Source organism: Alligator mississippiensis, chromosome 5 (assembly GCF_030867095.1).
Source record: "Alligator mississippiensis isolate rAllMis1 chromosome 5, rAllMis1, whole genome shotgun sequence".
Taxonomy (NCBI): domain Eukaryota; kingdom Metazoa; phylum Chordata; order Crocodylia; family Alligatoridae; genus Alligator; species Alligator mississippiensis.
This window is the reverse complement of record NC_081828.1, coordinates 132,941,346-132,954,801: the sequence shown is the minus strand read 5'-3', so window position 1 is coordinate 132,954,801 and position 13,456 is coordinate 132,941,346. Positions and strand designations below refer to the sequence as shown.

General features: G+C 44.8%; 1 protein-coding gene across 1 annotated transcript; it reads left to right on the top strand.

Annotated features, from left to right (window-relative positions):
• The first annotated feature begins 2,217 nt into the window (after window positions 1–2,217).
• On the top strand, window positions 2,218–10,605 carry LOC132250879 (endogenous retroviral envelope protein HEMO-like). Its single transcript, XM_059728721.1, has 2 exons — window positions 2,218–2,750; window positions 8,350–10,605. The coding sequence occupies exon 2, from the start codon at window positions 9,425–9,427 to the stop codon at window positions 10,439–10,441; it is 1,017 nt and encodes a 338-aa protein (XP_059584704.1). The 5' UTR covers window positions 2,218–2,750; window positions 8,350–9,424; the 3' UTR covers window positions 10,442–10,605.
• The last annotated feature ends 2,851 nt before the right edge of the window (window positions 10,606–13,456 follow it).

The following is a 13,456-nucleotide window of genomic DNA, read 5'->3' as shown; positions in this document are numbered from 1 at the left end:
AGTGCCAGCCAGGTCAAAATTTGCTACTGGGATTTCCTGGTAGCAAAAAAAACAACAAACCAACCCAGAAGAAAAAAGCAGTGCAAAGCATGCCAGAGTGGTTTGCATGAAGACAAATGCTCTGTCTCTGCATACTGAGGATGGGGCAGCCACTCCCCAGTTAGCTGGGATGCACAGTGCGCTTTAAGTCAGGGGAGTAGCCAGCCTAAGCCTGGATGCTCCCCTATCTCCATGTACCTCAGTGTGGGGCTTTGCTGCAGAGCTCCTGTACTGAGGCATGTGGAGATGAGGGAGTAGGCAGCCCTGGGTTGTCTGCTCCCTAATCTTGAAGCTCTCTGCGCCCCAGCTTGGGCGCTCCACATGCCTCGGTGTGGGGGTTGTGCAGCAGAGCCCCTACTGTAAGGCACACAGAGACAGGGGAGTAGCCAGCCCAGGGCTGCTCCCCAGCTGGCCACACACTGAGGCACCCTGTGCCCTTGCCCCCCCACAAGACATGGAGCAGCCAGGCAATGTGATCCACTGCAAAGCTCATGGGGCAGGGGTGTGCACCGTGACACAATAGTGGCACAAATTTGCTGCTACAAATGCATGCCCCTGCTTATGTGGATGTGGCTCACCGGTGGCAGGCGTGCCACAAGGTAAGCCCCCCACACTCCCCATACGCCACTTCAATCCCCATCCCCTGCCTGATCTGCTGTTCTGCTTTCTGCTCCCTGCCTAACTGCTGTTGTATTCCCTGCTCCTCCCTGATCCGGCACGTGCCATACGCAGAGGCTGTCTGTCTGTGCCACTTGTGGCACATGTGCTGCGGTTTGGCCTCTGCTGTCTCTGCTGGGAGGGAAGAGGTTGAGATTTGGAGAGAACTCAGATGTTTCCTCAATCAGAGGTGTTACAAAGTGTGACTGTTTCTTTCCTATGCTTTCAACTGAGGAAAGAGTTTCATTCACTAATGTGTCTGTGGGAAGTGCAGAGAGAGCGCCTGCTCTGTGTTTTTAGGGCTTTCTTTGATGACTTTGCCTGTGGCAATTAAATGGCAAGCAGTATTCTCCGAGGTGTGTATGTTCTTGCTGACATTATCAGTTATGCCAGTGCATAAACAAGGAAGCAAACAAAACAAAGCTGTTGGCTTCTGCCATGTTGCAGCAGAAATGTTATTGGCCAAATAGAAAAGGACAAAATCTGTCAAAGAAGGAATGTTATTTCCAAGCTTCTTAGGGGGTACTGCAAACTAAACAAACCGAACACTATAAAATATTGGCTGGCAGCATCAGTGCCCCTTTTAATATTTGCACAAACTGGTAGATGAAATCCTAAAAGCTTGTAGGAAGTGTGCAAAACTACGACACTCTGAAAGGTGGTTGGATTGGAAAGCTGAGGGTTAAATGGCGGGGGGAACGACAAAGCTTAAAACACAAATTTATTTTATTGAAAGATTTTTGGCCCAGTTCTACAAGGCACTGAGTGCCCAGAATTCACAGATGTAGGTGGGAGTTGTGGGTGCTCAACACTTTACAGGATCAATTCCTTTGTGTGATGGTTTGGCAAGATGAAAAGAATTGTTTGATTTTCCTCATTCATTCAAAGGTGTGACTAACAATACTGGTGGTATCTATGCTTTTCTCCCCCTTCTGAACATACACCTATTTCCTCTGCAGCTATAAGTCAGGGTCTTGTTAAGGAATCTGCATGCCAGCTCCCAGGTGTCTGGTTAGTGCCATAGAGACGTTGGTGGGCATGAAGATAAATATAGCTTGAAGCAGCTTTGGGGAGGTTTTAATTTGTGGATTTAAATGGGCATCTTCCTACGGGAAGTGTCATGCAGGCAGTGCTTCTGAGAACGTGCCCATTCCCCTCCTACTTTTCAGCTCACTACATCCCTGACAGCATGTGAGAATTCTCTGTGTAGAGGTTGCTGAAGCTCCCGCAGTGTTAAATTCATCAGGTGTGAGCTCTATTTTGTATTTTGCATTGCACTCGCTTCAATGCCAATGCAACGCCCTGGATAGTTTAACCCTATGGTTTTTCTTTCCTTTTACTTTTTGTACCCTTTCTCACCTCCCTCCAATTCCCCTCCCTCCCTCCCTTTGTTTTTGCTTCTCTGCAAGGTGAGCTTTACTGCAAAGATGGGAACAAAATGTTCTTTCAGTGTATGTTTGTGTGGAATCAGAAAAAATATATGCCTTAAACTTTGATTATTTTAGTTATAAGATGACAACCGCTTTGTGTAGAATTGCTGGCTCTGTACAGTAGAACAGATAAGGGCAAGTGTTTGTTCTTTGTAACTCCTCTGCAACTGCTTTGCTCACCGTGGCTTTGAAGGTAGCAAAAAAAAAGTATATACAAAGTTAATTTCCAGGTGCAAGGAGGTTTGTGAACTAATCTCGCCTCCCCCATTAGTTCCCATCCTGATTACAGCAAAAAAATAATGAAGTAATATTATAGCCGCTTTTCATGCTAATTTCACTATATGATCACGTGAGTTGTAAGCAACTGTTAAAAAGTATATAAGCCTCCTGATTTTGCTCTTGGGGGGGGACCCCTTCCAAGTGCTTGGGAAATCCATGTCACTTTGGAATCCCCCCTACAGCTGTAGTTTCTTTTGAATAAAAGCTTCTGCTGACCTGACCCAAAAGTATGCTGCGTGTGTTTCCACGACAATTCCTGGTGCCGTGACTCGGATCCAGAACACAGGCTGAGGAAGGAGGACCGCAGGCTGCCCCCCCCGAACCCCGAGGCGCCAAACTTGAGAGGTAAGAGACCTAATTCAAAATCTCTATTGGGGTTTCGGAGGAGGACTGCCTGTAGGCTCCCAACTTGGCCGTGGTAACTGGATCTGAACCTTGTTAAAACAGGTCAGTCTGAACCTTACTGCCGGCTAAAATTTTCTGTCTGGTAAAGGATCCCATTTTGTGTCTGGTAACGTACATTTTATTTAGGGAGAAACTGTTTGAGGCACCTTCATCCAACAGCACATCGGGCTTGTAGTTAATTAACGAAGGCGGTGTGGGGTAGGAGGTCTGTCTGACTGAATAAATGTGCATGTGTGTGTATTTAGAAATATGAGCCACTGACCAGGACTGAGACTACGGTTGGGTTCAGCCGCCCCAATTCTGCCTGACAGGGCAGTTTTGAAAGCAAGGGGGCCCAACTGGAACCTCGTGACCCAGTGGACAGGGCGTCTGAGTGATTTTGTCTTTTCCAAACCCCTTGTCCTAGTAGCTTCTGCCAAAAGCAGGAGTGAAAGGATCCCTCTAGTGTTTCCCTCCCCATTTCCATTTTATGAGCCGGTGTTGGGTCAGAAGCCTTTTGTCTAGGCAGTGAAAAACTGTGGGGCAAGGCACTGAGCAGCCCGGACATCCTAAATAAGCCTCTCCTACGTCTCCCTGTGTGACTGAAAATGGGAACAAGTCAGTCTAAACAAGTTCCTGTCCCCTCTAAGGGGACTCCGGCGTACTTTATGTACACACACTATTCTCCCGAGACTTGCAAGTACCTGGATAAGTGGAACTGGTATACTAGGGATGATCCTGTGAAGCATTTTCCACAGGAAGGAACATTTGATCAGGATAAAATAGTGCACTTGAGAGGGGCGTTAGAGTCCCGTGGATCCAAAACACCACAAAATCAGTGGGACGCGTTCTTTTATTGGTATGATGAAATGTCCAAAAGGCGGACAGAATCTCAAACTAGGAGCCTGAAAGACTCTCAAGAAAAATTAAAACAGCAGTTAAAAGCTGTTCTGGAGAAATTGGCTGCTCCCCCAAATTACACGCTGGCCACCGCTCTGATGTATCCAGCATTGCCCGGGGTGCCCCCACCACCGGAGCCAGCAGAGGATATCCTTGACCTTTGTTCGAACCCTGCTCTCCTGGGACTCCCACATCAGCAACAACCGGTTCAACATCAGGCTGCAGCCCAGGCTAGTAACCCATTAGCTGAAGCTCCTTCAGTAAATCCATCCACGGAGCTTAATAGTCCGGACTCATCCACCATATCTACCACTCAATCATCACCAGTGTGGCAATTTACTCCTGGGTCACAACCCACCACAGGTGTATTTAGAAGAATGGGAATAGGCATGGAAAGATCGCCCATCAATCTGAGATCCTGAACTGCACAAGTTTACCCCCTAAGACAAATGCCAGGCATTGGCACCGATGGACAAAATATAGTAACTGTGCATGCACCCTGGACTCCAGGTTATCTCTACAATTTAACTCAAAAGTTCCCAAAAATCAGGGAAGACCCAGAAAAATTTCAGGAAGAATTGCAGACTGTTATAAATTGTTATAATCCAACCTGGGCTGACATTAATCAGCTCATGCGATCGATTTTGCCCAAGGAAACTATGCTACGTCTGTATGCTGCCTGTACTTGGCCAGATCAAAACCCAGGGATTGGCCAAGACTTTATTAACAAGAGAAATGCTTTGGTTCAGGCAGTTCTCACAATTTGCCCAAAAAAGGCAGACTGGACCAAAATAAATACCTGTAAACAAAACAAAAATGAACACCCCAGTGATTATTTAGAATGCCTCAAACAAGCATTTGAACGATACTCAGGAATGGATAACCCAGTCGGAAATGCTAAACAAGCAATAGTGGCAGCATTCGTCCAGGGACTTAACCCTAAAATTGCTGAGAAAATTCAAACAGTAATTATTGGCTGGGAAACTAAAGACTTAACCGAAGTCCTTGCTGCGGCTAACCATTTTCATAACAAATTGGAACGGTCTAAAGACAATGCTGAGTTTAAGTTAATGGCCTTACAGATTTCTCAGTTGCAGGGTCCAGGTAGAGGAAGGGGACAAGGACGGGGAAGGGGAGGCCCGGGTAGATTCAGGGGAAGAGATAGATCCTTGAGCCCACAAAACCCAGGCTATGGGAACCAATGTCATTATTGCAAGCAAGAAGGACATTGGAAATCAGAATGCCCCAACTGCCCCAGCCAAGGACCCAGACCCCAGCCCCCACCTCCACTTCCTGTCAGTTTTCCCAGTGTTGACTAGGACAGCCTGAGGGACAGCGACATCATTGCTCCTTTGCTTGCTACTGACCAATCTGGTCCGTTTGTTGAATGCCTTACTTCTGGTAAACCTGTCTCCTGTCTTGTCGACACCGGAGCGTCCCGCTCCATGCTAAAGGCTGCTGAGTTTCCTTTTCTACCTTATTCTCCTGAAACTGTAAATGCTGTCGGTATAGGCGGACAACCTATCCCACATCCCGTCTCTGAACCTGTCTCCATCTCTATTGGCCCTTTGTCTGAAAATCATGCCTTTCTTCTTAGCCCCTGTGCACCTGTCAACCTTCTTGGTAAGGATTTGCTGTGTAAACTGGGATGCGTGATTTATTGTAGCCCAGATGGTGTTTACCTTGAGGTACCGGAACATGGGGAAACCGAGCTTGTGGCTTTGCTAACCCAGGAGTACTCTGATCCTGACACTTCCTACTTGCAAGAGGAACTGTTGGCACGAGTACCTCCACAGCTGTGGTCCACCCATGCGAATGAAGTGGGGCACATGCTGAGTGCTGAACCAGTGCGTATCATCCTGAACCCTGCCAAGCCACTTCCTCGTGTCCCACAGTACCCCATCTCAAAAGAAGCTGAGGAAGGGATCAAGCCTGTCGTTTCCTCACTCCTTGAGCAAGGGATTATTGTCCCAATACGCTCCCCTTGCAACACACCTATCCTACCTGTCAAAAAACCTGGTAAAGATATGTATCGCTTTGTGCAAGATCTTCAAGCTGTAAATGCTGCTGTTTTACCCGCTTTCCCCGTGGTCCCTAACCCTGCCACTATTCTTTCCTGTATCCCTTCATATGCTACATATTTCACAGTAGTGGATCTTTGTTCTGCTTTTTTCTCTATCCCCGTTCATAAGGATAGCCAGTATCTGTTTGCATTTACTTATCAGGGATTTCAATATACCTGGACAAGACTCCCTCAGGGATATACAGAGTCCCCAACCCTGTTTTCCCAGATCCTAAAAAAAGATTTGGATCCTATCATGTTCAAAGGGGGGTCCACCCTTGTTCAGTACGTTGATGATCTATTGTTAGCCTCACCCACTTTAGAGGCCTGTAAGCAAGATACTTTGACACTCCTCACAGCTTTAGCTCAGAAAGGCCACAAGGCCTCAAAATCTAAATTGCAGCTCTGCAAGTCTAAGGTACATTATTTAGGGCATGATATCTCAGTAGGAGAACGACACCTTTCCCCTAGTAGAGTTGAAGCTATCCTCAACATTCCCAAACCTATGACTAGAAAACAGATGAGGGGATTCTTAGGTGCAACGGGTTATTGTACACAGTGGATCCTGGGTTATGCTGCTTTTGCAAAACCCTTGCAAGCATTCACTCATGATACCACCCCGGAACCCCTCCCTTGGACTCCTGAAGCCGAACAAGCATTTGTGGCCCTTAAGCAAGCCCTTACTCTTGCTCCTGCTCTTGGACTTCCTAATTATAAGAAACCCTTTACCTTGTTTTGTCATGAACGGGAAGGAATCGCTTTAGGAGTACTCACTCAGCTGCATGGTGAAAAGCATCGCCCAATTGCATATTACAGCTCTGCCCTTGATCCCGTAGCTGCGGGACTTCCTCCTTGCCTCCGTTCAGTTGCAGCTGCTGCCTTGTTGGTTGAAAAGGCAGATTCTCTAGTTTTGGGACACTCTTTAACCGTTGCAGTTCCACATGCTGTGATGGCCCTTCTGCTCAAGGGCAAAACTCAGCACATTTCCAATTCCCGTCTTACTAAATATGAGAAACTTCTACTGTCAGCTGCAAATGTAACCTTAAATCACTGTTCAATTCTGAATCCTGCGTCACTTCTGCCTATTGCCTCTGATGGTGAGCCTCATGATTGCCTGTCTATCACAACTCAATTGTTAACCCCTCGAACTGACCTCAAGGACATTCCTATCCCGAACTCTGACCTTGTTTTGTTTGTTGATGGTTCCTGTCTTAGAAATGATGCAGGCAAATTAGTTGCGGGATATGCAGTATGCACTCAGTATGCTGTTTTGGAAGCCTATTCTTTACCCCAAGCTCGTTCTGCTCAAGTTGCTGAACTCATTGCTTTAACACGTGCTTGCATTCTTGCAAAAAATCAAACCACAACCATTTATACTGGCTCTAAGTATGCTTTTGGTGGTGTTCATGATTTTGGACAAATCTGGAAACAAAGAGGGTTCCTCACTTCATCAGGGACCCAAATCAGTCATGGCTGTTATGTAAAAGCGCTCTTAGAAGCTGTTCAATTGCCTCTTGCTATTGCTATTGTTAAATGTAAAGCTCATGAGAAACCCTTTGATGATGTCACATGAGGAAATGATCTGGCAGACCGTTCTGCCAGAAATGTGGCCCTTTCTGGCCCACAGGCTCCTAACTGTGTTCTTGTTTGTTTTTCAGCAAACCAGTCTCCTTTGGCTAGCCTTTCAAGTCTGGCCCTTCTTCAAAATCAGGCCCCAAAAAAGGAAATAAATGACTGGCTGCGTGCAGGATGTTCACTGCACCCCAACTCTCTCTGGCACTCCCCGGACGGCTGCCTGGTGGCGCCTAGAGAGCTTTTGCCACATCTTGCTCGTTTAACCCACTCTGTGGCCCATATGAGCAAAGGGGGGATGATTGCTACAGTACAAAGAAACTGGTTTACCCAAATTTTCCTTCCATGGTACAACAGTACTGTAGCTCCTGTCCCATCTGCTTAGCTCACAACATTGGGCAATGGGTAAAAACGACACCTGCAGCCCATCCCCCTCCATGGGGACCGTTTGTAAATCTGCAAATTGATTTTGTGCAGCTACCTAAGTGCTGTTCTTATGACTACATTCTTGTTATTATTGATGTGTTCTCTGGATGGGTGGAAGCCTACCCATGCATACATGCTGATTCCATCACTGTAGCAAAGAAATTGCTCAAAGAATTCATCCCTAGATTTGGATTGCCCCTCACAATAGATAGTGACCGCGGCACCCATTTCACAGGACAGATAGTAAAAAACATCTGCCAAGCACTCAACATACAGCAACACCTACACTGTAGTTATCATCCACAATCAAGTGGTGCTGTAGAACGTAAAAACTCTGATTTAAAAACGCGCATTTCGAAGATTTGTGCTGAAACAGGCCTCAAATGGCCTGATGCACTGCCCATTGCTCTTATGCACATTAGAAACACTGTTAACAGAAAACATGGCCTAACCCCTTATGAAATACTCATGGCACGACCCATGAGGATGCCAGCTACACCACCTGTTGCCCCTCACCAAACAGACCTACAATTAACTGATGAAACTGTACTAAATTATTGCAAGGCATTAATGAAGTATGCCAGGTCTGTTCATTCACAGGTCCAAGAAGCCTTACCTCAACCACCGGATGTTCCCTGTCACAACCTCGAACCAGGGGATTGGATCTACGTAAAGGTCTATCAACGGAAAAACGCACTTCAACCCAGATGGAAAGGACCTTTCCAGGTACTTCTGACCACTAATTCTGCTGTTCGTTGCCAAGGTCACCAAACGTGGACTCACGCCTCGCACTGCAAGAAGGTATCACCTCTATTGGACCCCAAAGCAGCTGTATTCCAACCAAGGTTGGGATCTTTCCCTGAGGCCAAGGACAAAGACCCTCAGGACCTCACTCAGGCAAGTGAGGAGCATCAGAGTGCAAGTGCTAGTAACCTCTCCCCTGCACCCAACACCTCAGCCCAGCCGGATTCATCAGTTGAAGAACGAAGATATCATCTTCGGCCTCAAAGAAAGTGAATGCTCCCATTCGGAAGATCACCACCTCGATCAAGACCAAGAGCCGACATTATCAGTCCTTTAGGTAACTTGAGCCCAGAGGACGAAGAAAGACTTTGGCTGCCATCCTGGGTTTGGCTGGTAGTGTTCTTTTTCTTACTGGTGCTGGTTATGTTTGTTGTTAAGATTCTTTGTCCCTCCTGTATCTAAAAATGGCACTGATATCCTTTTATATCACACTTGGGTATCTCAGTATCACCCAAGGGGGGTGGGAGAAAAATTTGTATTTGCAGATCTCCCGTACGGTGGCTCAAGCTGGAAATAAAAGTGACTGCTGGATATGCTCTCACAGCCCAGCACACCTACACCAAGGAATCCCAATGATCGGAGTACCAATATCCCTCCAGCAATGGGGAACAATAAACGGCGGCTTCGTTAGACACTACTCGTTAGCTGCCCATCGGTCCGCTCCTAAAGAATGGAGGGCCGCCCCTGCTAACTGGATAATCTCCCCAAGAGTAGAGGCGCCTTTCTGTTACAGATCCAACAACACCAGAGCTTATAATAAAGCCACACCTATAGGACATTGCCTCATTGCCTAACTACTCTAGATTATAGCCCTAGTAGCACCAGTGGAATCCTGTTGGGTAACATACCCTCTCTCAATTGTACAGGATTCATGGTCTACAACTTTTCTAAGGAACCTCATGTTGCTCTCATTGCAAACAGATCGGAATTTTACATTGACTCCAATTTTACTTCTTGTAATATATCTTGGTCCAGCAGGATAGCAGCTGAACGTGGACCGTCCTATACGATGCATATCAATCGAAAGTGCCGGATATGGCAAAACAACTGTCGAGATTTGAGTACCCTTTCTGCCCCAGGCCTTTACTGGCTCTGCAGAAACAGGGCTCATAAAATCTTGCCCTGGAATTGGGTGGGGGCATGCACTCTTGGACGTGTTATCACTGGTTTCGAAATGCATAGTGCAATATATCTGGAACAAGTAAAAAATTTCAACCATCACATGAAAAGGGCGGTTAACCCCTTAGCTACCAGAAACAGAGGGTTCCATCAATTTGTGAGAACCTTCATACCGTGGCTTGGAGTAAGAGAATTGGAACTAGCCATAATTAACGTTTCAGCCACAATGGAAGCTATGGGAAATGCCACTGTGGATGCAATTCAGGCTCTGCAAAAAGAGATCTCCCAGATCTCACAAGTAACTATACAACACCGCATAGCCCTAGATTACCTATTGGTATCCCAGGGAGGAGTATGTGTCTTAGTAAACTCCACCTGTTGTGTCTATGTCAATCAGGACATGCGAATCGAAACTGACATTCGCAAAATCCGAAATCAGTTAAGGGTCTTACATCAAGTGGCCTCAGAAAATACTGACTGGGGTCTAGAAGAAATGTGGTCTTGGCTAACCTCCTGGCTCCCAGATTTCGGGGCCCTTGGCAAGAAAATCCTGTATGGAATATTGTTTGTCTTGATAGTTCTGATAATGTTCTATGTCTTAGTGCAACTGATCCTCTGTTGCGTGAAAGCCAGCAGGAGAAGCTTTAGCAAGGCAAGAAAACCCACAGCAGAGTCTAGAATAATGGTGTTACAAAAGTGTGAGCAGATTGAAAGAAAACATGAAAGGCTGCATGATGAAATAGAGGGGCTCATGAGAATGGAAATTTAAGGCTAAAGTGAGACTAAATAGTCTCAAAGGGGGGGACTGTGGAATCAGAAAAAATATATGCCTTAAACTTTGATTATTTTAGTTATAAGATGACATAACCGCTTTGTGTAGAATTGCTGGCTCTGTATAAGTAGAACAGAAAAGGGCAAGTGTTTGTTCTTTGTAACTCCTCTGCAACTGTTTTGCTCACCGTGGCCTTGAAGGTAGCAAAAAAAAAGTATATACAAAGTTAATTTCCAGGTGCAAGGAGGTTTGTGAACTAATCTCGCCTCCCCCATTAGTTCCCATCCTGATTACAGCAAAAAAATAATGAAGTAATATTATAGCCGCTTTTCATGCTAATTTCACTATATGATCACGTGAGTTGTAAGCAACTGTTAAAAAGTATATAAGCCTCCTGATTTTGCTCTTGGGGGGGGACCCCTTCCAAGTGCTTGGGAAATCCATGTCACTTTGGAACTCCCCCTACAGCTGTAGTTTCTTTTGAATAAAAGCTTCTGCTGACCTGACCCAAAAGTATGCTGCGTGTGTTTCCATGACATTTGGAAACACTGAACAAACAAGTGCCGTGCAGCCTTTTTTATCAATGTGGAAATTTTCTGCCAAATTCTAGCGAGTGGATAAACTGGATGTGTTTTCAACGGACCTTGAAGGATTTAAGTAAGAGAGTGGGTGAGAGCTGCTAATTTTAAAATGAGCCTTTACCCATTTCTGAAAAACGGAGAGATTTTTATAGATAATAATGGGTTAATATGTACAGCCTCTCTTTCTTTTATTTCTTAGAGGCTGATCTTGTACTAAATTCCTTTGTTTGCACCCACTGCACCACCATTAACTTATCCCCATAATTTTTTTTCTGAGCATCCATGATAATGACATAAAACTTTGCTTGTGGTCAGTGGAATAAACTCTTTGGTGACTTTGCAACCTCATTGATTCTGTAGAACAGTTAGTGGTAATAAACCAGATGTGTGGCCCACTGGCTACAAACACTGAATAAGGTCATCCTCATGAATGACACGCAGAAAAATCTGAGATAATGAGTGGATAATTTTAATACCCATGATACAGGTGTGAACGATTTTTCTCTTCATTCTTGGGTTTTACATCCTTCATTGTTACATATAGTAGTTATAGCTCATGTCACTCATTATCGAGCCAAGATACGCATGTTGCATTCTTTTACTTTGTCCTCCTCCAATATGCTAATCCATTTACAAGTTCCTGAAAAATATGGTCTTTGAAGTTGTTGCTGTTTGATCTAGTTCACACAAACAGCTCTAAGAATTTTTTGTTTTTTCTCATCATCTTCACACTATTGCAAAGTCTCAACTGTGATCTACATGAGTTAGCTCAATGTCATGAAAGAACAAGATTGAGTACAGTCTTTAGTTGAGATCTGAACATTAAAAGTAAGAAAAATATATTCCTAACACAGAGAGGATGAAAGGTTTAGGACTATTTTATTTAGGCGTCTGGCAGAAGTTTTCCACCATCTCTTGCCTTTGCTTCTGCGGTGTTCAAGGTATCCTCTAGAATATGTTAGGACACAGTGACTGCTGTGCTGGATTCAGGAATAGTGTGGCAGAAGTGGTGTTCCCTCTTGCTCTAATATTATCTACCTGCTTCATCAGGACTTCTGACCAGTATAAATGGGTAGGGCTGAGATCCAGGAAGAGGTGCTGAAAAACATCCCTGGTGGTGGTAATTGTTTGAGCGTCACTCCAACTTCTTGAGTTGGTAGTTGCACCATAGGAAGAGGTAGGCATAGAATGAGAACAGGAAAAGGAATTCGGAAGAAAAAACCAGGAAGTGAGATTCTGGACAGAAACCACTGAAGGGAAGATGAAGAAGCAACAGAGGTATACAGGCATGAGAACAAGGAGTAGAGCGAGAGGCCAAGATGTTACCTAGGGAAGAAGGAGAATCTGATCTGCCTAGGGAGATGGATGTTTTTTGAGGTGACTAGGAAGATGAACAGTTGTAAACTCTCCCCCCCCCCACCCCAAACCAGCTTTCGCTATATGCAACAGAAAGACGGGCATCTTAAACACCTAATGCCTGATAGATAACGTGTTTATTTTGCTCCTAGTCTTCTACGAAGCCTTTTAAGTCTGTCTTGGCAAGGAAGAGTCTAATTTTTGTCACCTGGCTGGTTGACAGGGTCTCAGCCCCAAATCATACCTTTCAAAGGAGCCTGATATGTTAGCATTACAAACATTTTCCTACTGATATCAAACAACAGGAGTAGAGGAGGGACATGTGATGATGATTTTTTTATATAGATGCTTTTGGTGTTCTACACCTAATCACGAGTGGCAACTCTGCTACCTGTGAAGTTTTTAAAGAACTGTGAAGCTTACTAAAGGGAGGGTTCTCTTTTAAAATTTCAGGGATTTCATGGTCCTTCTAAGGATCGTGTACACTGTGGGGATGAATAGAAATCTTGGGTCCTGGGAATTATTTAATCTGTCCTCCTACTCAACATCAGCTTGTGCCTGTAGATAGCACCCACACTAAAGTGTGAAATGTCCTATCCATTATCATCAGATTGGTTGTCCAGATGCATATCTTCAGTTTCCAGAATACTGAATAGCAGTGTCTTTCAAAACAGAAAAAAAAAAGCAAAAGTTACATGCTCTATCAACAACTTGGCTCTTGCATGTGTCAAGTGCTTTGCATGAGATGTCACTTTATTTTTGGCTTTGTTTAGAAGAACATAGAAGTGTTGAGAGTTTATTCATGGTGTGAGACAAGCAGATATTAATAGAATTGTAATGAAAGCCCCTCAACAGGATTTGAACAATTTTTTTGTTGGAAATATTGTGTACATTCCAGCTAATTTTGTGAGAATCAAAAATACAGGTTACATAGGATTGTTACAGAAACAGTGAATCATACAGCCAGATAGACCCAGAGAGATGGTATGATCAAGTAATTTCAGCTGGACAGTATCAGATGCTACAGAATTCTCCAAGCCAAAGCAATTATTTTTAGATTTCTTTACAAATGAAT

Bases quoted from the DNA above. Each gene is read 5' to 3' on its own strand.
- LOC132250879 (XM_059728721.1), top strand. From the start codon at position 9,425: ATGGTCTACAACTTTTCTAAGGAACCTCATGTTGCTCTCATTGCAAAC.